Source organism: Miscanthus floridulus, chromosome 2 (genome assembly GCF_019320115.1).
Source record: "Miscanthus floridulus cultivar M001 chromosome 2, ASM1932011v1, whole genome shotgun sequence".
Taxonomy (NCBI): domain Eukaryota; kingdom Viridiplantae; phylum Streptophyta; class Magnoliopsida; order Poales; family Poaceae; genus Miscanthus; species Miscanthus floridulus.
The window spans coordinates 57,349,116-57,375,358 of record NC_089581.1 but is presented as its reverse complement, the minus strand read 5'-3'; the positions used below and the strand labels follow the sequence as shown (position 1 = coordinate 57,375,358).

Here is a 26,243-nt window from a genome sequence, read left to right as displayed (position 1 = left end):
TCACTACGTCTCCGGCAAGCACCCTGGCCAAATGGCGTGAGCACCAGATAGAGGAGGTCAAAGCGAGCTCGTGGATACAAACAATTGAACCCATTTAGACCTTACCCCAATTTCACTAGCACGGCGGCGTACCTGGCCGGTGGTGATAAAAACGCCAAATTGGTAGCCAGTAGTGCTTGGTTGCACCAAAGTGAGGGTCGAGCTGCTAGCGAGCCTTCAATCCTAGCTGCTGGAGCACTGAATCGAGGCGGGGTATCACGAACCGCGCGTATAAGCTTGCGAAGCGGCGTGGCTTCATTGGAGGCAAGGCGGACGAGGCCGCGGCCTCAAGGCTCGGACAACCTCGACCAAGGCTGCGTTAAATGAGCGGGAGCTTCCGCATGGTGAGGCTCAGAGGGAGGGCGCCATGGGGTGCCGAGATGGGACCGCTTGGTCTTGGCAGGACACAAACGGCGACAGTGGAACAGCGGTCACACGGGAAAAGCATTGACACCACGACAAGGGTAGCAACACGACGGAACAACGGATGCAGACAATGATTCAGTGGTAGGTGGATCGAGCGGCGAGCCGGGTGCCACATTAGTCATGCGGCGTAGTCTGGGCCCACGGAGGCGCCCGAGGCCAAACCCAGCCTGACGAGCGGCCGATAGCCCACAAGGTCGGCCACGAGCACGACCATGGCCAAGAATGGCCAGGTAGCGGCAGCGCGTGCGCGGTGACTGCAGACACGAGCCGCGCAACGACGAGCGGTGATGTGCACAAATTTTGAAGTGCGGCAAAAGCTGCTAACGATCACGATCGACGTTCAACTAATTCCCCTAACCTAAAGTCGATACTAACACCCAACTGACGAAGCAAACCTCACATCCAGAGAGCGACCGAGGGAGATAGGGAGGTGCCAACATAAGTTCGTCACGCTGAACGCCGGTTCACGAACCGAGCACCAAATCATGGTTCACAGCGCGTTCTAAGAAGATTTGAGCAATTTTTACGAGAGCAACATGACATCCCACACAACTTCGACCTACACCATGCTCATGTACTCACTTTGATGCAACCAATAATACCAAAACATGCAGCTAGTGTTTAAACATTTTAGCTAGAATTTAAATATCAAAATAGCATTGTCTTAATACTTTTCCATACTTAGAAAAGTTAAGGATTTCAGTTGGGGCTAAATAACCATTAACTCTTTTGTTGTAATTTTTAATAGGTCTAAACCTTGTCAACTTCAACCAATAAATACTTCATGCAATAGTCCATACCTTATACTAACCCATAGGAATAAAATATTTAAGCACCATTTAACTATTTTTCTCAATATAATTCGCCAAAAATGATATTTTAACAATAGTTCAAGTGTTTGCCGTCTTAACGAAAAGAACTTATCCTAACGTCAAATTTGATTTTTGAGCTCCCAAGAGCACTAGTTAACACTATTTATTTTAATTTTTCTCAACCACAAAAGTGAGTCACATAGGATTCACTTATCATTTCACGTGCGTTATAAATTTTTAAAACCCAAAAACTTATTTGGCTAATTCCTCTCGGACCTAAATCTCGGGGCTAAGTAAACTCGTAACACCAGGGGTGTTACATCGCTCCTTTATGGTAGAAATGCAACACATAAGTATTTCTCTTGTAGCCAACAATAATATACAAATATAATACGTATACAATCATATTGACTTAATTAAGTATGTGTCTAAATTATGATTATTAAAATGAATTCAATTCAAGGATCCAGACATGTACTTTTTTTTTGTCATCGTGCGTGACAGAATCAGAGAACTCTGAAATAGAAGCACTACCTATGGTAACATCTTCTTTAGTTGTAGCAAAAATTATTAACGATATATTTTATATAAAAAAGAAAATCTACATCAAGAATTATCTTTTCTGAATAATCTACAATGACATTCGAATTTAGCACACTTATTGCATTGTTTTTACGAACTTAGTCAACTTACCATACTTATTGGTTTCGGCTACAACTATTAATAGTAGGGATCCCTTAATAGTAACAGTGTACTCTTCCGGTTCCACAATAAACGCACCCCCTAGCTTCTTGAGAAGCCAAATTTTTAAAGTTTGATTAGAAATATAGAAAATAATATTAATATTTATATTTCTAAATAAATTTATTATAAAAATTGTATTTCGTGCTCAATCTAATTATGCTTATTATTCATCATAAATATTAGTATATTTTTGTATATATATGGTCAAACTTTAAAAGGGAGAGTATCTGTGCACGTTTATACTTACGTGCATGAATGTTTGTGTTAATGCGTTATACTCTGATTCGAAAAATAACACCAACTACATTCTATACAAATATGACTGTAAAAATAAGGCAAAGTAATTTATCCAGACAGGACGTGGGTTTATCATAGGACGCGTGACGCGTCTAGCAATTTGCCTCCTGGTGGGACCCAAGAGACAAATGGGCCTGGAAGGATTTATGAGGACGGCAGTGGGTCCTTCCAGTAATTTTCTCAACTAATTAAGGCATGATACTTGTGGATAAAGTTTTTTTTTTCGGATGATTGCAGCCGGAGATTACAACTACTCCCTTAGTTCTTTTACACGTCACATTAGATTTATCTAAATCATATATTTTTTATTTTAAAACTCGGTATAGTTTTATAATATATAAACTATAAATCATAAAAATATTCCTGAGAACATAAATCTTGTGTTATTAACTATACAAAATTTTTAAAATTAATAGTTAAAGGTATAATATTTGACTAAGAGGGTGTTTGGGACTGCTCTGCTCCACATTTTTTTTTAGTTCTGCTTCATGTATTTTAGCCAAATGGTTTCAGCTTCATACACTCTGTTCGAAGAAAAAAGTAGAGTTACGAGAATACATAAAGTGGTGTTCCATAAACTCTAGTTTTTTTTTGTGAAATTACTTCGCGACAGAGTTTATGGAGCAGAGTACGTATGTTCCGTGTGTAAGCGAGGACAGTAGATGAGACGAGCAGACAAGCTTTAGATATTTCTAGACCGATCAGCTGCGGCTGCTTTGAAAACAGCTTTGCCTTATCCTGTAAGGCATGTGGTCCCGGTTTTGAAAATGGTTTTCTCTTTTTCGGATCTAGGGCCTAGTATTTGTTGTAGTTGTGACCTTCATCTCTCAGGCCGCTTTGCTAAACAGATTTTGTTTTTTCTACAATTGATTTACATTAATTCTCCTAAGTGTTTTTTCAAATAGCTACTAGGTGGTTAAAAGTTGAAAAAGTAGTTCTCTTGATTTACTGAACGTAAAAAATCACTTTTAACTGCATAATCACTTCAACCAAAAAAATCCCTTGTTATTAAGAGTTATAAGTGAAAAGAGTCCTACCAAGCATGCCTTTCATCGATCGGCTGGATACATCCTCTCAGTTTTTGAGAGTTGCTCCATTTTCAAAAAAAAAAAAAGAGAGAGAGAGAGGAAGAGTTCAGTTCGGTCGATCTTCTCAGTTCCAGATCGACTTCCAGATATCCCCACGTCATATTGATGAAATTTCTCAGCCTCACAGTACTTGTTGTACCACGTTGACACGCTTCCACAGAGAAGCCTTTTCACAAGACCCTGTCTCTTTCTTGACTTGGCATTTCCTCTTTTGCACGCTAAATCACATTTCTAGTCTCGTCCTCGTCCTCGACAAAGAAATTAAAGGCGAAACGTTTATGTGGCATTACACTTTCTGAAAAATCCATTTGCTCCGCTTTGCTTCAGTACATTTTTGAGTTCAGCCCACGGGCCTTTTCGAGTCGTGACTGAATACCGATCCACGCGCTGGTCAGCTCAGCTGCCATTTCAGTGTGTGTTTGTTTGAGAAATGGGGTGGTCCATCGTCTTCTCACTACTCACTTTTTTATTTAGTTTATGGAATAGAATGTGTTGATTTATTATTACCTCATTTCTCACAAGCTAATAATTAATATATACATGTAGAATAAGGTGATTCCAACAAAATTCATAAAATAAACTAATAATGCATCACCTCATGATGAATAGAATGACTTCACAGACCAAACACACCCACGAGCTTAGCTTCTTCGTGACGGGTCAGCTACAGATTGTGCATTGCTGCCTTTTGTTTTTTTGGTGAGCAACAGCTGCTGCTGCTGCTGGTGTGTTGCTGCAATCTACTCCCTCCGTTGTCCGTTCCAAGCGTAGATGTAGATGTCAAGGCCCACGTAAGTTCGCTGGGGATTTTTGTGTTGCCTGAAGCCCGGGCGGAATGAATGACCCATTGATTGATCCCGTGGACATGGCCTTTGTGGTCCAGTAGGTTGGATGAACTGTGAGACCTGTGTTTAGAAGCACAGGACCATGATGAACTCACAAATGCAGAGTAAAAATGAAAATATGTTTGGTTCAGCAACAATTCTATTACATATGAACAGTTTTGCCTTGTGACTCCGCCGCTTCTTATTCTGTTTCAGTACCAATGATAGGAGGAAACAACAACTCACACTGTAGTTTTGTTCAGAATCCTGTCATCTTTGTCCTTTTTGTTTGGCCAAACATTGCCACAACTGTCCTTGGACTTGGAGGCTTGGACCAGCACCTGTGCTCGTCACCTTCATCGATGAATAGGCACAGTGCCTGCACTTGAGAGAGCACCTCAAGTGCCTGTTGGTATATACCTTCATCGATGAATAGTGTAGCAATGTCTATTGGTATATTCGTTAGTAATACTGATCTAAATTGATGGCAATATAGTGAATAATTCTCTTGATTCAACTATTGCCGCTGGTCACTTAACTAAAGTCCATTCGATCCTCACTGGTAGCAACACTTGGAGTCTTGGACACAATCACAGAACCATACAGGCATGCAGCTATCCAGAACTAGGATAGTCTGGATTCATATTTTAAATGATGTCTTAATGTAAGCTGACAGAATCCGTTGTAGTCCGGAAAATTTTTGCCCAGCTCCTCTTTTTCTTTCTTGTATAGTCATATCCTTGAAAACGGGCCCCCCCCCCTTTTTTTTTTTTTTTTTTTCGCTCGCTTCTACTTTAAAAAAGAAACCGGATGTTTTATGCTCTACTTGTGTTTATGAAAACTACCGTGTTTCAGTTCTACTACTAGTTGGTAAGAAAATACAATAGCTGCTAATCAGTGGCATTGTTTTTTTAAGGGAATCAGTGGCATTGTTGGATGTTCAGAATCGGATATATATCTATTTGAGACTGGGATTAATTATGAGCAAACCAATAGTAGTTTTTCCATAGTGCTTGGACCTGGAAGTTCAACCTGTATTTCACAAGTGCTTGGATGCTTCCTGTTCAATAGTTTTTTAGGTGTTTCTCCGCTATATATAGAAGTTGAATTAAACAAGCAGCCATGTAAAAAGATTAATCTAACTGTAAATGATTTTTTCCTAAAGTATTTGCTGGCAGAGATTTTACCGGTGGATAAGAACAAGCTGTTGCTTAGTAACTACGTATCCAAAATCATTACCTTTTTTTTTTCCGATTGGCGACGAGGAATCACGGGGAATCCTACAACATCAACCATCTTAGCTATAGCTGTGTTCCTTGGAGGAAGCTCTCTTTGTTTTCGGTCGCTGGGCAGGGGAACAGGTCAATGTGGCGGCCTGCGGCCGAGTGAGTGTTGCTCAGGGGCCGTTTCCTCTTGTAATTCTTTTGTAATTATGTTTTCATTTTTTATGGTCTAGTAAAAATCCGGCAAAGCTCTTGTAGTCTTTTTTAAAAAAATATGTAATTCTTCTGTATGCAAAGTTTCATATAATTGATATAGAGTGAAATACACTGGCGGTCGCCCTGTGCCAATCCAGTCCACGGACTTGCAAACGCAAAAAATGGGTCCCTGAACTTGTCAAGTTGTTCACCACAGGTCCATTTCCCATCCAGCGCGGCCTCCAGGTGACGTGGCAGCACCAGCGTGGCGGACGAAGCATGTGAGCCGCATGTTTCAATGTAGGCCCCTCACGTCGCCCCTACCTCCCGCTCCGCACGGGACGAACACCGTAGCCGGCAGCGCTTGGACCACGCCTGGCCGTGCCCTTCTCCCGCGTCCCCTGCATGACCGAGCACCTCGCGCGGACCCTTTCTACACGCCGCAGCCCCTCGCCCAGAGCCACTTGTCCCGCAGCGCCGAGTCAGAGATCCGTCATTGTCGGCATGGAGCCGAGCTCCTTGACCGGCCTTTATTCTCCTCCCGCGGTCTCTCTCTCCCTCTAAAATGGTGCCCAGAGTGTCGCGTGAGCACTCCGCACTCACTCCGCTTCTCCCCGTGCTCTCTCTCTCGCTCTACAGACACCGTCGCCTCATCCCGAGCTAGCAGCGCCGCCGCCGCCGTCGATCTCCTCCTTTGCCGCTTTCCAACAGACGCGAGCTTGTCGACGAGCTTTGGGGCGTGCTAAGGCACCCTCCAGTGCTCCCGCGCTCTTCCTCTCCCTCTATGCGCGTCACTCTGGCTCGCCGGAGCTGCGCCGCCGCGGCCGAGCCGCCTCGCCGCACGTACCGCCGCCTCCGGACGTCCTCCGCCGCGGGGAATGTCCTAGGCAAGTTCGCCTCGTCGCGCTCTCCACCCCCGTGTAGCGCTCACAAGCGCTAGCGCTAGCGCTCCACAGTGCCACCCCACCGAGCTCGCCGTTGCTGGCCATGGGCGCCGCCGCGTCTCGCGCCTCCCGGTCCACCAAACAGTGCGGACGTAGCACCACCCCGCCGCGTTCGGTATTGAAACGTGCGGCTCACGTGCTTCGTCCGCCACGCTGGCGATGCCACGTCGCCTGGAGGCCGCGCTGGATGAGAAATGGATCTGCGGTGAACAACTTGACAAGTTCAGGGGCCCATTTTTCGCGTTTGCAAGTTCGTGAACCGGACTGGCACATATCGATAAGTTAAAGGACCGTCAGTGTATTTCACTCATTGATATAGATCTTGTCTGGATGTACTAGTAAACTTTACTTTATCTTCCATTATTTAAACACGACGTTCCGGTCTTCCGGAGAAAAGCTGCTTTCATGCATGTATTCATGCCCAAACTGAAATGTACTAGTACCTCCAATTCGAGAATCTCTGCATTTTTGGCAACCTACAAGATATTAAAGAATGCTTCACCTCTCCACTTTTCAAGTTCGATTCGCCAGAGGTGGTGCAAGCTGCTTGTGTCAATGTATGCATATGTAGAGATTGAAAAGTGAACGTGAACCAATGTAGAGAGCTGTTTGTCAATGTAGAGGTGGTGCAAGCTGCAAGCAGGTGAACGTGAACCAAACAGGTTTTAGGATTTTAGCGCTGCAGGCATCCAAACAGTCCAAGCACTTCAAGTAATGTGGTTGTAGCATGTATATATACAAGCTTGCTCGCTTCAACTTGTTGGACTTATTGGGCTGTGGCTTATTGCACTGTTCATAGCTAGGTCAGGTGTACAAACAACATCATCATCTAGAACTCTAGAAGCAATTCTGTTATCGAGCTAACGATCGAGCCAAGCCAAGTTGGGCCTTAAAAGCCCAGCCCCGTGACAGCATGAAATTAATAAATGGACGACATAGAAAATGAGCTCAAATTCTTCTACTGATGATAAATAAAAAAGTCGGCATCTGCCGCCGTTCACATCATTCAGCCGAAGAGGGAATCTGCCCGACCTTTCTTGAACATATCCTGAGGGGAAGATGAAGTATTATGCTAATAAGTTGGCATGGTACATCATCAAATTATATAAAATTAAAAAATACATTTTTCTATCTAGGTGCTTCAATAGTTTGCTTCCTAATAGTCTTCATCAAATGTATGTGATGCTCTGGATGAACAAAGCCACTAAACATTGAAGCCAGACCAGAATCCTTACGTCGAATCCACCGTCAAACCTTAAAACATTTGACATGCCATAAGATTCAACACTTCTAAACCTAACTGAAAAGCATCTGAAGCAATGAGATAACACTGGCAGTCGCATTACTGTAGAATACAACGCAAGAAACAAATACAACACGTCAACACCTCCAATACTTCACCCATCAAGGTGGATTCCTGATTTCCTCTCTACGGCGAAGGCGAGGCCTACGAGGGTCCGTCGACCCCAATAAAATTTGTAAATCCTTTAGTAAATTGCCATCCAAGCTCAAAAAAAATTATATCACATGAAGAAGTTGATCCCAATGAAGTTTTTTTTTGCTAGATTCACCGCTGCTCTGCGGCCATCGACCAAACTCTGAGTGGTTGATGACCTGGGCTTACAAGTTAGGGCCTGCATAAGGGTATGTACAATGCAAGGGCGCTTAACACAGAAGCTTAAGGTGAAAGAATAAATAAGCATCTATGTAAGAGCCTTGGCTTGCAATGGTAGTTTTATTCAAATTATGCTTAATCACTGTGGTGGCTAGACCGCTTGTAAATTATAAACTCCTTTCTTCTTAATGTAATGATACGCAACACTGTTGCGTATTCCAGAAAAAAAATTATGCTTAAATAGCTAAGATCTTCTTTAAGCATCAAAAGCTGCAATGCAAATCACATATTCCTTGAATATTTTTGTACAGTTTCAAGCGCCTGGGCGCTTCAAGCCAAGCCAAGCGTCGAACGCTTGCCGGAGCGTCTCAGGCCGCACGCCAGGCTTGCATGTGCTGCCCTCCACTGTTGCAAACGGCCACGAAACTGCAAGTAAGAGCCTTGCGTTGTACGTGGCCTAAGGAGTGTCCAGGATCACAGATCATTTGGCAGATATATATCACAATTTAGTCAATCGACGACCACAAGAGTTACCTCGTTGTGACCATCATCGAAGCCAATATTGTGATTAAGCTCTAATCCTAAAATTAGTTTTGACTCCGTGGATAAATTCATTTGGATTAAAAAAATATAAGATAGACGACTACTTGACTTACTTGTAGGATACATGTCCCGTCTTTTTTCTCACTAGCAGGCAGTGCAGAGGCCCTAGGACTAGGAGGCTGCGGCTACGTCAAGTCGAGAACACACATGTACCAGTTTCATTTTACATCAAACGTAGCTTCATAATGAGTTTCCTTTTCTTTTTCACTTCTCCACTTACCTCTGTAAGAGTAAGGCCCCGTTTAGATCCAAAATTTTTTGGATTTTGGCTCACTGTAGCATTTCGTTTGTATTTGGTAATTAGTGTCTAATTATGGACTAATTAGGTTCAAAAGTTTCATCTCGCGATTTCTCGACCAACTGTGTAATTAGTTTTTTTTTCGTCTACATTTAGTACTCCATGCATGTACCGCAAGATTCGATGTGACGAGTACTGCGCAAAATTTTTTGGAATCCCTGAGACTGCAGCCTCGTCATGTGGTGTGAAATTTCTACCCTCCCTTTCATTTCACCATTTCCTTTTCCTCCTTTCTGAGAATAAGGAATCGTTGGATATAAATACAAGACAAACCGGTAAAACAAGGGATATTTACCCCACGGTAAACCATTGAGATTATCACGCATTAGGTGTTTTACCGTACGAGTCTATTCCCTATAAATTGGCCGTCATACTGTACTCTTGAATTCCTGTGCCCCCCTCTGGGAGACAAGTGTGTTGGTTTAGTACACAAGCTAAGGGGTGAGGATGATCAAGAAGGGAAAGTGGTCAAAGGAGGAGGATGACTTGATCATCAACTACATTCAGAGGCATGGCAGCATCGGTCGGAGTTGGCAGGCCTTGTCCGACAGTTTAGGTTTGTATACTGCTCGTCGTTCATCTCTGTTTGCGCATTGTCATCTCTGTTTGCTAGCATTGACACTTCTTGATCAAGCAGCCACGCGTCGTCAAATTGCTCTCTCCTCAATGTATTTTACTCGTATATATCTGACCTGATAGTTGCAATGCATGCATAAGCTAAAATAAATTGCTCTCGTCAGTGTTCAGATACTCCATTATCTAAAAACAAGTTTTTTTTTTCAATGGCTCTCTGCAGGGCTGAGGCGGTGCGGGCGGAGCTGCCGTTCCCGGTGGCTGAACTACCTCCGCGAGGGTCTGAAGCACGGCAATTTCACGCTGGCCGAGGAGAGGATCATCTGCGAGATGTACAGCAAGAAGGGAAGCTGGTAAGTCTCACATGAACCCATTCTCAATGTCCACTACAAGTGCAAGTAGTGCAGCCACATCTGACAACACGGATTGCCATGGTTATTTTTTAGAAGTTAATCCATTCTGCAACAACTGCAGTCTTTTACTCACTGATTTCATTGAACGTACATATTGAGTTGTTGAACTGCTGTTTTATTGCACTGAGATTTCATATCAGTTAATTACTCAGTAGATAATAAAAATGTAGAGTGCAGAGAATTGAAGCACTATCACTGACATGCTGCAAATTTCTTGGATTGGTTGGTGTGTTCACCCAACAGCTGGTCCGTCATCGCCGCTCAGCTTCCCGGGAGGACCGACCTCGCCATCAAGAACTACTGGAACAGCACGCTCAAGAAGAAGTACCTGCTCCCAGCGGCGAGAAGAACCGCCGCCACCTGGGGCCGCCGGACCTGCCCGACCGGCAGCACGTCGTCCGACGCCGCCGGGGTTCCCGCGCGGGGCCTGCAGCTAGTTGTCTACAGCAGCGAGGAGAGCTCCACGGCTGGGTCCTCCAGCCCCGTCGTCAAGCCCGTCCTGGCCGGCCCGACGCCGGTTCAGGTCGCTGCCGCCGGCCCAGAACCGATCGCGTCGGTCCCAGTTAGTGGACCGGTGGTGGGGATCGAGCAGAAGCCGGCCTTGGTGACCCGACTGCCTCTGGAGAAGACGCTGCCGCTGCCGCTGCCGCTGCTGCTGCCGCCACCGCCACCACCGCCCGGTGGTCAGGTTGGAGAGAGGCTCATGGACCTCGTCTGCGCTCCCCTGTCTCCGATCCCTCTGAACTTCATGGAACCGGAGCTGCTGGCTTGCATCGACGGGTTCGATGACACTGAGAGCTTCTTGCCATGGTTTGATCATCACTGATCTGATGATAGCATCGTAGCCTCATGACTGGTTCAGAGATTAGAGTTAGAGATAGCACTGGTGGCTTAGGATTACCTGTAGGATTGTCAATTTGTCATGTGCTGTGTGTTCTGTTACTGTTGTGTGTTGTCTTTGTGCATTCTTGTGGAATTAACACTCTCTGTTGTTTAGGGCTAACGAATGTTGTAGTTGTGGGTTGATCTGGTAACAGTACCTTTTCTTTGTTTCTGAACACTGCATATGTTTCTTCGGGCATGTTCATCTTTACTGAAATTTTTTTTGGGGGATCAATCTTTTATGCCAGTGGCTCATTGTCTTTTCTTCTTCATTGTGCTTTTAGAAAAAAAATCTGTTCTGAATACAGAGTATGCATCAAAGTTACCAATCTCTGTAACAATTTGCAACAGGAATCAAACTACTTCCAATTTTGAATTAAACAAGTACTATGTTATGCATATCCGACATATTTCTTTATAAACAAGAAAAAAGGCCAAGAAAAAAATAACCAAGAAAAGAATATGTTGTGGTAAAAGCAACCAGAAACTGCATGAATTCATCAAGCAACCGGGTCAAACGTGGCCAAAACTCCCGGGGTTCTTTTAACCATATTGCACAGCTCCTTCAGATTTAAGTGCTCGAGTATCCGACTTTCTTCTTCTTGCAGTGTGGAACAACGATCTTGGGAGCGTCAACGTGCATTCTCAGGGAGCTGAACTCGAGAACAGAACTGAAATGCTCTGGCTTTGGGCATCCAAGTCAGTTATCACGTTGGACCCAGAGCTGATCTTGCCGTCAGATTTTTCCTGTGGCTCTGTGGTTCTTGGACTCCAAATCCTAGCAGGCTTTACAGGGTTCACCCTGTGGAAGAAAATAGTTGCTTAGAAAGGCAATAATTTGTTGAAAATGCCATCAATGTGTATCTCAGGACGTTCACAGAGTTTATTTATGTCAGCACCTGCATTCTATTTGACAGGAGTACTTGAGAAGATCAGGATGGTCCTCTGTCTGACCACTGAAATTTGCAAAGCAAGCGAGACATATTTGTTCAGAGACAACATATATTTTGACAAGGATTTCTTTTCTTTTGTTTTCTCAATAGAAAGCTGCACATGGCTACGCGAATCATTTAATTTCGTTACACTTATTTACATGTTTTGGAACCTGGCAGCTTTCTTTTGAGAAATCATGGAGGCCATCCGGTTCGTTTTACCTAACCTGAAACTTGGAAGTGAGATTCTGATTGCTGGGCCCATCCACTTGTGGTTCTTATGTGATCCTGCTGTCCACTTCCACATGATTAGAAACTGAAATAAAGAATTGAATCAACAAAGCCAAGGTTCGTGAGTACCATTTTGAGAGTGAAAAGGATAAGGTTAGGAAAATGACATTCAGAAAGACATATTGGAAACGCCTAGTATTTGACATCCATTGATCCTCAGTGATGAAGTGAGGTAAGAGTGATTTGATAAAATACAATGCAACAAATTCAGACTAATATATGCATGGTTTCTGATGAGCCTATAATGCCTTACTGGTTAATAATTCTGGTAAAAAAAAACAATGAATTTTCCATGTTCAAGAATGTAACTGAAAAGTTCAGGCAATGTATCTCAACAGGACAAGGAAACAAGTACAACTGTGAGCCTAACAATTACTTCTACATAACCGTGTGACGTGGCTTCGATGTACCGATCAGATAAGAAGACTGAAATTACCGGTAAGTGGCATGCTGATGTTGCACAAATGCCTACTAGATGAGCCCTTGGTCTCTGAAATCTCAATCTCACGGCCATTCCCTTGCTTGGAGGTTGTCGACCCAATTCCTAGCATGTTAAGGAAGCTGTTTGGTTTGACCAGCGGTTTATCCCCGAGTGAAGCAGCTTCAGTCTATCTCATGTGACAGATAGGTTACAAGTCTCATATAATGATAACATTTTTCAAGCCTAACGAACAGTCCTATATTCTGAATGTAGCAATGGGTTTGTATGTCAGTACCTTTGAGAATGTAGCAACATGGCTTGGTAGTCCTACTTCCTGCAAGAATTGGAATGGCTCCAATTAAGGCGAAGGAAGCAGTAGGACAACAAAGTGATACAGATCAGAGAGGAATTCCGACGGTAACCTTGCGGCCGTGCCGGCAGGCTTCGACGCTGTTCACCAGCACCCTGGCAGCCCACCTGAAAATAGGTTCAGACAGTATATCACTTCAGAACCAGCAAGAACTGAAAAAGGTTCAGTCAAGCAAGTCATCCTATGCACCAGCAAGGGTCTGGACTATTGAAGCAGGAGTACTACCGCTAGATTTCATCAGCCGAAAAAAAAAGGAAACAAAAAGCAAGTCATCGCTTCATCTTTCACCAGAACAACCGTGGAGGGAGAAACATCACTATTCAGAGTTCAGTTGCTGCATTTCATCTGCCTCTGCAGCTCTGCTTGGTACTGTACATACCACATGCATATATTCTTCTGTCCTCTCCATCCCACGGAAGATGAGGAAACCGCGGGCGGCTGCAGCTGAGCTGAGCTGCGCAGAGCAAGTTGGCCACACGGAGCAAGTGCAGCGCACCCGGCCACCCGAAACCCTCGAATAATTGAAGGAAGCAAGGCAGAGTCCGTGCTGCCAAGTACAATCATACGGGGGATAAGGGGGTTGTTTATGGCCGGCTGGCGCACACGAGGTTTCTTGTTTTCTTCTATATTGCAAGTTGCCCTGTTCTTTTTCTGTTGAGGTCCCCCTGATCGAGGCCAATCAGGCAGGAGAAATTGGCGTAGAAGCCTGGAAGCGATTAAACTAGGCCACAGAAGATTGAGTGCAATGCAGAGATGCAGATGCAATGAACCGGAGCGAAGGCGAACTCACGCGCAGGAAGTCGGCGGGTTCCACACAATGCCGGCGATCACCACGAGCTGCAGGCGCAAAGAGGGGAGAGATCGGTCGAACCGAATCTTGCAAGAACCGGATTCAGGAGGCGGGTGGTGGTGGTGGTACTAGCAGGCGGCATGCATGCTCGCGCGTACCTCGTCGAACTCGCCGGCGGGGCTGTCGTGGTAGCGCGCCAGGAACATGCCGCCGAGCGTGTAGCCGAAGGCCTCCACCAGGCGGAGGTCCCGGGGCACGAAGGCGCGCGCCGTCGACGCCTTCACCAAATGCAGCTGGTACAAATGCGCTGCAGGCAGCAAATTCAAGCCGGCAGCAAGAGACCATCATCACCCACTGGCTCGGGCTCGATCAAACAGGAAAGAAAAAAGGAGAGCTGCGGGGCCTTGCTTGCCTGCCCTTGAACACCCATGGCGGCCCGTGCTGGCACCCCGCGCAGGCCTTCTCCTTCTCCGCCGCCATGGATCCTCCTGCTCAGACTCTCCGCAACTAGACAGACTCTCTGAGAATGCAAGAAAGCGGTCGGTCCCTGGACTGGAGCAGGGAAGGAGTGAAAGGGCGGCCCGGATTTATAGGCAGGTGATTGATGTGATCAAGGGAGTGGTAGTGGGAGAGGGTGAACGCCTGAACGGAGAAGGGGAGGGCCGAGGGGAGGCAAGGGGCGATGAATGCTGATGCACTAACTGATGCTGGGACGCAGGTCGCGGCTTAAACAAGTGATTGTCATCGCGACTTTGCGGCTTGCGAGCTTTGGTTCGATGGAAGGAGGCGAGGGGAGGGAGGAGGGATGTGTTGGAACCGGTGGTGACCACTGAGTTCACGACTTTGGAGCTGGCTTACAGCTGGCCCGGCTCGTTACGAGCCTGCGCTCCCACAGGTCCTAGGTCTACCGAAGCTGACAACATATAAGGCATTTGGGCCTTCCCAACCCAAAAGACTAGTCTGATAGGTGGGGGTTCTCCCGCCTTATATGTTGCTCCCCCACCATCGCTACACGATGTGGGACTAAACCCCAACAATCTCCCCCTTAGTCACACATCGGGGTGCCCCCGCCATATGTGACGCTCGAGATTTTTTTATCGGGTTTAGCTTTTTCTTTACCATGGTCTCTGATACTAAATTGTTGGAACCGGTGGTGACCACTGAGTTCACGACCTTGGAGCTGGCTTACAGCCGGCCCGGCTCGTTACGAGCCTGCGCTCCCACAGGTCCCAGGTCCACCGAAGCTGACAACATATAAGGCCTTTGGGCCTTCCCAACCCAAAAGACTAGCCTGATAGGTGGGGGTTCTCCCGCCTTATATGTTGTGCTCCCCCACCATCGCTACACGATGTGGGACTAAACCCCAACAATCTCCCCCTCCTTCTCCACTGTCGGTGGCTCACCGTCCTAGGAACTCTCGGCTGCCGGCGATGCCCGGTGGTGTGCGATCACCACGAACTCGAACAGATCGAACAAAGTATAGAACGCAGAACACGGCGAGTTGGTTTACTGCGAATGGCGCAGCTTTCCCAGATGCACTTCATTGATTATTATACCGGCTCGATCCGACTTCCCCGCCACAGGTTGTTGCTGCATGATACGCCGTCATTTGCGAACGTCCATGCGACAAGCACGGCAGGCAACCCGTGGCGGAGTGAGCCTCCTGGTCGCGGTCACGGCGCAGGGACGTGCAAGTCTCCGCCTCTGCCCGCGATTCTACGCGTGTACAAAACATGTTCATGCACCGAACAAGCTAACTAATGCACCTAAGAATGATTACAAGTTCCTGTCACGATTACAGAGTACTGGACCCCAACAATTCACCCCCTAATCGTGACACACACCGATGACACCCAGCTTCTGACGCATCTCGATAAACTTCACTCTCCCCAACGGCTTTGTCAGAACATCTGCTAACTGTCGGTCAGTGCCAATGTGTTGAACCTCAGCAACACCATTACTAACACACTCTCTGATATAATGATACCGTGTGTCTATGTGTTTGCTTCGCTCATGATATACCGGATTCTTGCTCAACTCAATTGCTGACTTACTATCCATCAGGAGCTTGAACTTCTGAACTTTTTCACATGTCAGATCTGCTATCAGCCTGCTCAACCAAACACCTTGGCATGCAGCAGCAGCTGCTGCTATATATTCAGCTTCACAGCTTGACAGTGAAACAACCCTTTGTTTCTGTGACGTCCAAGTCACCACATTTTCATTCAGAAAGAACAGGATCCCTGTAGTGCTTTTCCTCTTCTCAAGGTCACCTGCATGGTCACTATCAGAATAACCCAACAGTTTCAGGCCTGAAATGGACTTCTTTTCATACTTGCAACCATATTCAGAAGTGCCAGCTACATATCTGATAATCCTTTTAACTGTTGCCCAATGTTCAGAAGTGGGAGACTCCATGAACCTGCTCACCATCCCAACTGCAAAAGCAATGTCAGGTCTGGTGTTCACCAGATATCTCAAGCTCCCTACTATACTTCTGTATTTGGTCACATCTTTCACAAGATCAGGCTTCCCAGGGAGTAGCTTGCAATTCTGCTCCATTGGAGTGTCAGCAGGATTGCAGCCTGTCATTCCACACTGATCAACAATCTTAGTGGCATATGCTCTCTGACAGATAGTGATCTGCCCAGGACTTTGTTTTACTTCCATCCCCAAGTAGTAACTCAACATGCCAAGATCACTCATACTGAATGTTCTGCACATTTCCTTTTTGAACTCAGCAATGTTGTTTTTGTCAGGCCCACAAATTATGAGGTCATCAACATATACACCAAGCAGCAACAGTGAACTGCCACTGCCTCTCTTGTACACTGCATGCTCCTCTTCACTCCTGACAAAACCCAACTTCTGCAATTCTTGATCTAACTTGGCATTCCAAGCTGAAAGGTCCTAATATGGCTAGAGGGGGGGGGGTGAATAGCCTATTTAAAAATCTACAAATCAACTAGAGCAATTTGATTAGTATGACAAATAGCGTAATGCAAACTTGCTCTAGCTCTACAAGGGTTGCAAGCCACCTATCCAACAATTCTAGTTGTAATGATTACTTAGGCACACAAACTTGCTATGTAATTACTCACTAAGAGCTCTCAACCTTGCTACTCTAAAGAGCTCAACTAGATGAATATAAATAATAAAGCAAGCTCTCAATTCTAATTACACTAAAGAGCTTGTGTCAACTAGTTTGCAAGAATGTAAATAAGTGAGTAAGGTGATTATACCGACGTGTAGGGGATGAACCAATCATAAGATGAATATATAGCCAATCACCGGAAGAATGCCAAAGACAAGAGACAATCGATTTTCTCCCGAGGTTCACGTGTTTGCCAACATGCTACGTCCCTGTTGTGTCGACCAACACTTGGTGGTTCGGCGGCTAAGAGGTGTTTCACAAACCTCGTCCACACGATTGGACACCGCAAGAACCTACCCACAAGTGAGGTAACTCAATGACACGAGCAATTTACTAGAGTTACCTTTCGACGCTCCACCGGGGAAGGTACAACTCCCCTCACAATCACCGGAGACGGCCACGAACAATCACCAACTCATGCCGATCCTCCACCGCTGCTCCAACCGTCTAGGTGGTGGCAACCACCAAGAGAAACAAGCGAAATCCACAGCGCAACACGAATACCAAGTGCCTCTAGATGCAATCACTCAAGCAATGCACTTGGATTCTCTCCCAATCTCACAATGATGATGGATCAATGATGGAGATGAGTGGGAGGGCTTTGGCTAAGCTCACAAGGTTGCTATGTCAATGAAAATGTGCAAGAGTTATCCCTTGAGCCGGCCATGGGGCTATAAATAGAGCCCCCATCAAAAAGAGCCGTTGTACCCCTTCACTGGGCAAAACACGCTCTGACCGGACGCTCCGGTCAGACTGACCGGACGCTGGCCCTCAGCGTCCGGTCGCTCGATGTCAGCCACGTGTCCAGATTCAACGGTCATCAGCCTCGACCGGACGCTGCTTCTTCGAACTGACCGGATGCTGAAGCCCTTGCGTCCGGTCGTTTACAGTAAGCTCCCGAGCATGACTGGACGCGTCCGATTAAACTGACCGGACGCTGAAGCCCCAGCGTCCGGTCGTTTCCAGTAAGCTCCCCGAGGCATGTTTTTCGACCGGACGCGTCCAGTCCACCTTGACCGGACGCAGCCAGCGTCCGGTGCTCAACCCTAGCCACTGTGCCGTCTGACAGCTCGACCGGACGCAGCCTTTCAGCGTCTGGTCGCTGAGTGACCCAGCGTCCGGTCAGTAGACCGACGCCAGCATCATTTCGTCTAACTCCACTTCAACTCTAACTTCTTCACCCTTGCTCAAATGTGCCAACCACCAAGAATTTTGCATCCGGCGTAATAGAAAATAGACATTTCATTTTTCCAAAAGCGCCGAATCCCACCGAGCTTGCGAGGCGGGAGGGAGAGAGGGACCCAAACCCATCTCAACCCTGCAAACACCTTGTGCACATGTGTTAGCATATTTTCACAAATATTTTCAAGGGTGTTAGCACTCCACTAGATCCTAAATGCATATGCAATGAGTTAGAGCATCTAGTGGCACTTTGATAACCGCATTCCGATACGAGTTTCACTCCTCTTAATAGTACGGCTATCTATCCTAAATGTGATCACACTCACTAAGTGTCTTGATCACTAAAACAAAATGGCTCCTACATTTTATACCTTTGCCTTGAGCCTTTTGTTTTTCTCTTTCTTCTTTTCCAAGTTCAAGCATTTGATCATCACCATGCTATCACCATTGTCATGATCTTCGTCATTGCTTTATCACTTGGAGTAGTGCTACCTATCTCATAATCATCTTGATAAACTAGGTTAGCACTTAGGGTTTCATCAATTAACCAAAACCAAACTAGAGCTTTCACAAGCCCTAGGTGCTTGTTTCAACCCATATAGGGCTTTTCTTAGCTTCAACACCTTGCTTGGATACTTGGGATTCTGAAATCCTGGTGGCTGATGGACATAGACCTCTTCTAGCAAATCTCCATTGAGGAATGCAGATTTCACATCCATGTGATGCACTTCCCAACCACCTTGAGTTGCCAGAGCCAGGATCAATCTTACTGTCTCCAGCCTAGCCACTGGAGCAAAGACCTCCTCATAGTCCACCCCCTGTTTCTGAGCATACCCCTTTGCCACTAATCTTGCCTTATGTTTGACAATATTTCCCTCAGGATCCCTTTTCACCTTATAAACCCATTTCAGTCCAATTGCTCGGTGTCCCTTTGGAAGACTTGCATAGCACCAAGTATCATTCTCCTGTATGGACAGCAATTCAGACTTCATAGCATCAATCCAGCACTGTTCTTCTAGTGCCTCATCCACACCATTTGGTTCATCTGCAGCCAACATACACAAGCCACTATACTCATAGTCAAGAACTTCTTCAGTGGAGTCAAACAGCTCATTCAGAGTTCTGTATCTAGGTGTTCTTTCCTCTGAACTGCCATCCCCCTGGCTCGATGGTGTTGCTAGGTTCTGATGTGGAGTCTGCACTGATTCTGGGGAGTTTTGTGGAGATGGTGTTGCTTCATGAGGAGCCACAATACCCTGTTGCCCAACAGAAGCCTCCCCCTCCTCTTCTGCTGCTGGCTGGGCACCTGCATCAGCTGTTGTCAGATTTTCATCAGACAACTCATAATGTACGATAAAGGTTTCAGTTTCTTCAGCTGTCTCATTTACTGCATTGGTCCAGTTCCAGGCCTGTCCTTCATCAAAAACAACATCTCTACTGACCATGAGTCGACCAGTAGTTTGATCAAATAGCCTGTACCCTTTGGTGCCCGACTCATAGCCAATAAACACCATTCTGGTTGATCTGTCTGACAGCTTGTTCAGACGAGGACCTGTATGCTTCACATATGCCATACAGCCAAATGTTCTGAGATGATTCACACTAGGCTTCCTTTTGTACCAAGCTTCAAATGGAGTGATGCCTTCTAGACTTTTTGTTGGTGACCTATTCAAAATGTACACTGCAGTCAGAACTGCCTCACCCCAAAATTTTGCAGGGACACCCATGGCCTTTAGCAAGCACCTGGCCATCTCTACCACAGTTTGGTTTCGACGCTCTACTACCCCATTTTGTTGAGGAGAATAGGGTGTAGTAGTGTAGTGCTTGATGCCCTGCTCATTGCAAAAGACTGAGAATAGATGAGATGTAAATTCTCCTCCCCTATCTGTTCTCAAAGCTTTTAGCCTTTTGTCAGATTCCAGCTCAGCTCTCTGTTTGATTTTTTTTAAACTTTCTAGTGCCTGATCCTTGCTTTTTAGCATCTCCACCCACATAAATCTACTGTGATCATCAACAACTAGTAGAAAATATGAGCACCCCCCTGGTGTCTTAGGAGTGATATGGCCACAAAGATCTGCATGAACTAGCTGCAAGCCCTGACTAGCTCTTGCTCCTGAAGCTTTAGGAAAAGGAACCCTGTGCTGCTTCCCAAGAACACACCCATCACAAATCTGCTCCACCTTGTTAATTATCGGCATACCAGTAACCATCCCTCTACTGCCTAGATCTCTTAGAGCTCTAAAGTTCAGGTGACCGTATCTAGCATGCCAACGCCAAGCTAACTCTTCAGACTTTGCTAACAGACATATTGGTTCAGTCAGATTCAACTTGACAGTATAGAGCCTGTTAGTGGTTCTAGGAGCAGAAATCAACAAAGCACGTCCTTGATCATACACACACATCTTGCCATTCTCCAGAACCACTTTGAAACCTTTCTCTTCTAATTGACCCAAACTGACTATATTACTTCTCAACTTAGGAATGTAATAAACGTCAGTTAATACCTTGTGAGATAGTTGATGGCGACCTTGAATCACCACTGAGCCGATCCCTTCAATTTCGACGCGGGAGCCATCACCAAAACGCACGGTGCCGCGAACAGATCGATCGAGCTATGTCAGCGCTGATCGAGTCCCGGTCATATGGTTGCTAGCGCCGGTGTCAAGCACCCACACTCCATCAGGAACGTCGATGGGAATCACCTTCTCCATGAGATGCACGATCTGCGTCGGCTCGTGCACGACGTCGCACGTGGCCAGCAGCAGAGCGCCACCATGTTCAGCTCCGCCGACAGCGATGTTCGCCTCCGGCTGTGCTGCCTCCTTCTTCTCCTTCTTCGGGCGTTTGCAGTCCTCCACCCAGTGACCGTAAATGCCACAATTGCGGCACCGGCCTTTCCTCCTTGGCGTGCCCATGGAGGTCAGTTTGACCTGATCCGGGGCACCACCGTCTGGGCGCGCCGCCGCCTTGCCCTTTGAAGACCCGGAGCCGAATTTACCTCCACCTTGCTTGGGCCCTGGGTGGAAGCGGTGCTTATGTTTCTCAAGCCAGTCATCCTCGGCGAGGAGAAGACGGCCAGCCTTGTCGACGATTTGTTCTACTTTGTCGTCAAACCTCTCTTCAGCCGCCCGTAGTCGCCCAACCAACTCCTCCACTGTCAACTCCTTGAGATTACAAAACATCTCTATGGACACCACCACTTGGGTGAACCGTGGCGGCACCACGCGCAAAAACTTCTTGACGACGCGGACATCGTCGATCGTCTCTCCCAGAGTCTTGAGGTTTCCGACGAGATTGGTGATTCGCATCCCAAAATCATCGACTGATTCCCCCTCCTTGAACTAGATGTTTTCGAACTCCTTCAAGAGTTTCTGGGCATTCACCTCTTTGACTCGATCGGCTCCAATCCGCATGGTTCTCACCGCCTCCCACGCCTCCTTCACCGTCTTCTTCCTCCCCAACGACTGCCACATCTCCTTTGGGACAGAACGCAAGAGCGCGCTCATGGCTTGACGATCTTGTGCACGCTTCGGATCGGTACCCGGGTCGATCACCCCCCAGATCTCCAATGCTTCGTAGTTGCACTGCATCAGCATCGCCCACTCGGTGTAGTTGTCGCTGGTAAGCATCGGCCACATGAGCGAGCTCTCCTTCACGCCGGTGGAACTCGACGTGTCGCCCATGGCGTCTGACGGTGGTTGGCGGCGCGGCTTGCGATCTTCTTCTACGTCGGCTCTCTTGGTGGACCACTGGATCCACCGGAACTCTCAACTCTCGCTCTGATGCCAAATTGTTAGGATCGGTGGCTCACCGTCCTAGGAACTCTCGGCTGCCGGCGATGCCCGGTGGTGTGCGATCACCACGGACTCGAACAGATCGAACAAAGTATAGAACGCAGAACACGACGAGTTGGTTTACTGCGAATGGCGCAGCTTTCCCAGATGCACTTCATTGATTATTATACCGGCTCGATCCGACTTCCCCGCCACAGGTTGTTGCTGCATGATACGCCGTCATTTGCGAACGTCCATGCGACAAGCACGGCAGGCAACCCGTGGCGGAGTGAGCCTCCTGGTCGCGGTCACGGCGCAGGGACGTGCAAGTCTCCGCCTCTGCCCGCGATTCTACGCGTGTACAAAACATGTTCATGCACCGAACAAGCTAACTAATGCACCTAAGAATGATTACAAGTTCCTGTCACGATTACAGAGTACTGGACCCCAACAGGATGGACGTGGGATGGGAGCCCGGGCGGACCTTATCCGGTGGACAGGTGGCACTAGCCTAGAGGCCAGGGGTGGGGGTGACGTCGCCGGTCGAGATCCGTGCGGGGCCCATGCCTTGCTGTCTCAGCGTCGGTCCGCGTCGATTGCTGCCGCTGGCTGATGATGATGCCATTCCGGGGGGCCGGGCCGGGGATAGACTGCTTGTTTGCTTGGGGGGTGCCGCTGTTCCTGTGTGCAGTGCTGCACGCTTCCAGCTGCTGTTTTTGGGAGGGACGTGATTAGTCAACCGTGGGGACGAAAGCAGGGGCCGGCGGGCAACGAGCCGTCGGGCCGTGTGAGTGACGATAAATGGACATGAGGAGCAGTCTACGTGAGGAGAAATAAAAGCGCAATTTGTCCATTACCTTATCCTTTTTTCTGAAATATGAAAGTACGTGGGAATGTGAAAATAATCAACGCGGCCAAGAAAAACTTAAGGAAGGAGGTATGGGCTTGAGAGATATACACTCCTTCAACATGGCCATGCTTGCCAACCAGGGGTGGAGGGTGTGTCAGAATCCCACATCTCTTTGTCCTCCATGCAAAACAGAAAGAGGGGATGTCATACACCTGGAGAAGTATCCCCAAGGGTATTGAGCTGCTGAATGAAGGGGTGGTGTGGAGAATTGGGAGTGGTGAGTCTGTTAAAATTTGGGAAGATCCGTGCCTACCAAGAGGGATCACTCGCAAACCTATTACTCCAAGGGGCCAAGCTCTACTCACCCATGTATCTGATTTGATTGGCCCCGTCTCGGGACAGTGGGATGTTGATCTAGTACAGGACACCTTTTGTGAAGAGGATGCATGGATTATATTAGCGCTACCAGTATATACAGAGATGGAGGATGTGATTGCCAAGTGAGAAGCAGTGCTTGATAGGTATGCTGCTGAATATTTGTTGGTGGGGGAGCGAAATTATGTGAGGGAGGGTGATAGCGGAAGGAACCATCAGGAATTGGCATGGCTCATTTGGCAGCAAACAGTAGAATTCAGAGAGTTATTTAAGCCACACTCTGAAAGCCGAGGTAACAACCAAGTTCCAAGATGGAAGAGACCACCTGCAGGGCGACTGAAGATCAATACCGATGGTGGCTTTTCACAGGAGACCGGGGAAGGAGGCTGGGGGCTTTATCATTCGAGATGAGGACGGTGATGCTCTGTTGGCCGGGGCCGGAAAACTGCATCATGTTACTGAAGCATGGCGGTTTGAACTGTTGGCGTGCATTCAGGGAGCAAAAGCAGCACAAGCCTTGGGCATTCAGCGAGTCATAATTGAGTCGGATGCTACAAAGCTTGGAGTACAGGTTGTCGTCTATGAGGGGTTTTGTCAATGCAGAAAGTGACCAACTAGTGAATATTTATAGTTTTGTTGTACATTGTGATCGGAGGTGGTCTAACACTCAATGACACAGGATTTTATACTGGTTCAGGCAACGTGCCCTACGTCCAGTCGGGGTCGGTCAGTGACTTTATTCCTGAACCCAGGTGCTCCAAGTTTACAGTGAGGTTACAAACGAGAGGGAGAAAGATGGGGTGTACAAGAGGTCCGGTCGGCTCCGACCGGAAGGGGCGAGAGTGACAGAAACTTCGCTGTGAGCTTGAGGTCTGAATCTGGCGGTTCTGCGGTTGTGAGCTATCGGACTAATGAATCTAAAAGAACTGAGCTTGGATCGATCGGTCTGTCTCTCATTATTGGAGGGAGCGCATCCCATTTTATAGATGAAGGAGATGGCTTTACAGGTGAGAGGGAGAGGGTACGGATGTTTTTAAGCCTTGTTGCCCACGCTGATGAGGATTGGATAATGGTAGGCGCCCACAACACTGTTGATGTCGTTGTAGAATGTCAGATGCACACGGAAGGTCGTGCTATCTTCTTCAGGAAGAATGGACGTCGGTACCTGCAAATACTATTTGATGCCTAGAGGTATGTGAGGAGTTGCGCTATGTTCACCCGATACGGCAAATCCTGGTGCCCATACCGTTATCGATTGTCCAGAAACACGCGGAGAGTCTTACTGTATGGGAGTTTTAACGCCCACTACAAAACTGTAGAGGGAGATATCGGCGTCTACAACACTGTTTGTGTCAGGGTGGCTGCAGAGTACTGTTTTGTGTAGGGTATGGTCCCTGGTACAATGGTTTTGACTTGTGAGCCTTGCCTTGGCTTTCTCCGCACGTTTTCTGGTTCCTACCGAGCGGGCGTCTCCGGTCGGATGACTCTGAGTGCGCCGGTCGGAGAAGAACGGTGAGCAGGGTTTCTACGAGCCCCGGTCGGAGGGACGCGGGGTCGGAGTCGGAAGTAGGGCTCGGGGCAGGCCTTCCGATCGGAGAGGCCGTCCGGAGGCGGCTGAAGCCCGAATTGAGTGCTCCGGTCGGATAAGTGGGCCGAGGTAGCCGACGAGCGGGCGTTGCTCTTTTTAGGTCTGGCCTTCCGGTCGGTTGCTGGACCGTTCCTTTGCCCTATTGTTTTTAGACTCTTGGGTCGAGCCTTGGCGCAGAAGCCGATCCCCGAGGGACCCCGGGTTTATGAACCCAACAGGTTTAGTGCATGAGCTAGAAGAAATCCTTGCTGATGAATTTACAGAGGCGTCAGTAGAGCATATTCCAAGAACGTGTAATACAGTAACACATGAGTTAGCTAATCTCGGTAGACTCATTCAGGGGGTGAGGTTGTTTTCAGTCCTGGTAATCTACCAGATTGTATTCATGTGCCGGTGACCAGTGATTTATCTGGTTCGCAAGTTTTTTTTTTTGACGCAAAAAACTGTGGGAGAGATCCCACAGTGAAGGGAATTCTATGGTTCCCAAAAAAAAACAAGAACAGACGACCAAAACAAAAGGAACAAATGTGGGCCACAGCGACTGTGCGAACACGACGGTGACGCACACGGTGGCCGTGGAGCGACTTCAATTTGGCAGCGGGCCTTACGCACAGCGAGGGACTCCGCCAGTTGCCGCAACGCCCTCCCGGATATGCAGAGAGCGCACGACGAGTCAGACAACAAACAGGGCTCCTCACACCAGCAAGAACAGAGCAACTGCATTCCACAGCCAAGCAAAGAAAATATTTGGAGTGCTCGATTTGTCGAACACTGAATGGAGTCCCACCGGCGCGTGCTTGAATCGAGGTGGAAGACCTCCGGCCGCCGGCCCTGGCACCGCGTTTCCTTGACCGTAGTCGTGGAGCCACGGCACTACGAGCCACCGAAAGCGCCACCGCACACCCCGCACGGATCGCAGGTTGGGGATCCTCGCCCCGGTGGTAAGGAGTCGGAGCGAGTGGGGGGCTAAGGTTTTGGGTAGGATCCAACACCTGGGGGCTAGGGCTAGAAGCGAGCGGAGACGGGTGCCACGAGATGGATGCTACGACGACAAAGCAAAGCGGCGCGGTGATGGAGCGGAGGAGTCGAGGACGGAGATTTCTTCGCAAGAGACCGGTCCGTCCCTCTCCCAGACAAATTGCCGTGTACCAGTATATTGATCACAGAGGACGCACGCATCGGAATCTTGCACGCCATGGAGGTACTCTAGCTCGCCACAGCCCCTCTGCCCCAGTAGAGCTCTTGTGCAACGGCAGCCAAAAGAACGACTTTAGCCTCGGAGGTACTCTACCTCGCCACAGCTCCTCTGCCCCAGTAGAGCTGACGACCCGGCAAAGAACCCTCGATAAGTGGACGACGTCGAGTATTTCCCATCTGCTGACCATCGCCACATGAAGCGGTCTGATTGCGTGGCGTGGAGCTCGATGTCGCGGAGGAATTCCCATAGCAGCAGGTACTCACAAAGGACCTGCGTGGTCAGAGCTCCAGCAATGTCGCGAACCCCAGCGACTCTGATGCAGCGCATCCTTTCGACGACGACC

At 47.7% G+C, this 26,243-nt stretch overlaps 2 protein-coding genes and 1 pseudogene across 2 annotated transcripts; 1 reads left to right on the top strand and 2 right to left on the bottom strand.

Moving 5' to 3' along the window:
- Positions 1-6,432: 6,432 nt before the first annotated feature.
- On the top strand, positions 6,433-10,920 carry LOC136536593 (myb transcription factor 42-like). Its single transcript, XM_066528835.1, has 3 exons — positions 6,433-6,535; positions 9,905-10,034; positions 10,338-10,920. Exons 1-3 carry the CDS (start codon positions 6,433-6,435, stop codon positions 10,918-10,920), a joined length of 816 nt encoding a protein of 271 aa, XP_066384932.1.
- A 397-nt stretch (positions 10,921-11,317) lies between these two features.
- Positions 11,318-14,540, bottom strand: LOC136524483 (protein NEOXANTHIN-DEFICIENT 1-like; annotated as a pseudogene).
- Positions 14,541-20,728: 6,188 nt separating this feature from the next.
- Positions 20,729-21,799, bottom strand: LOC136536592 (uncharacterized). Its single transcript, XM_066528833.1, has 2 exons — positions 21,539-21,799; positions 20,729-21,457 (listed from the first exon to the last, which is right to left on the bottom strand). Exons 1-2 carry the CDS (start codon positions 21,797-21,799, stop codon positions 20,729-20,731), a joined length of 990 nt encoding a protein of 329 aa, XP_066384930.1.
- Positions 21,800-26,243: the final 4,444 nt, after the last annotated feature.

What these genes read in the sequence shown, in the direction of transcription:
- LOC136536592 (XM_066528833.1), bottom strand. Translation starts at nt 21,799, where the DNA reads ATGGGCGACACGTCGAGTTCCACCGGCGTGAAGGAGAGCTCGCTCATG. An exon ending in TGAAGGAGGCGTGGGAGGCG is followed by an intron (nt 21,458 to 21,538) that starts GTGAGAACCATG and finishes GAAAACATCTAG; the next exon opens with TTCAAGGAGGGGGAATCAGT.
- LOC136536593 (XM_066528835.1), top strand. Translation starts at nt 6,433, where the DNA reads ATGCGCGTCACTCTGGCTCGCCGGAGCTGCGCCGCCGCGGCCGAGCCG. An exon ending in CGCCGCGGGGAATGTCCTAG is followed by an intron (nt 6,536 to 9,904) that starts GCAAGTTCGCCT and finishes GGCTCTCTGCAG; the next exon opens with GGCTGAGGCGGTGCGGGCGG. An exon ending in TACAGCAAGAAGGGAAGCTG is followed by an intron (nt 10,035 to 10,337) that starts GTAAGTCTCACA and finishes TTCACCCAACAG; the next exon opens with CTGGTCCGTCATCGCCGCTC.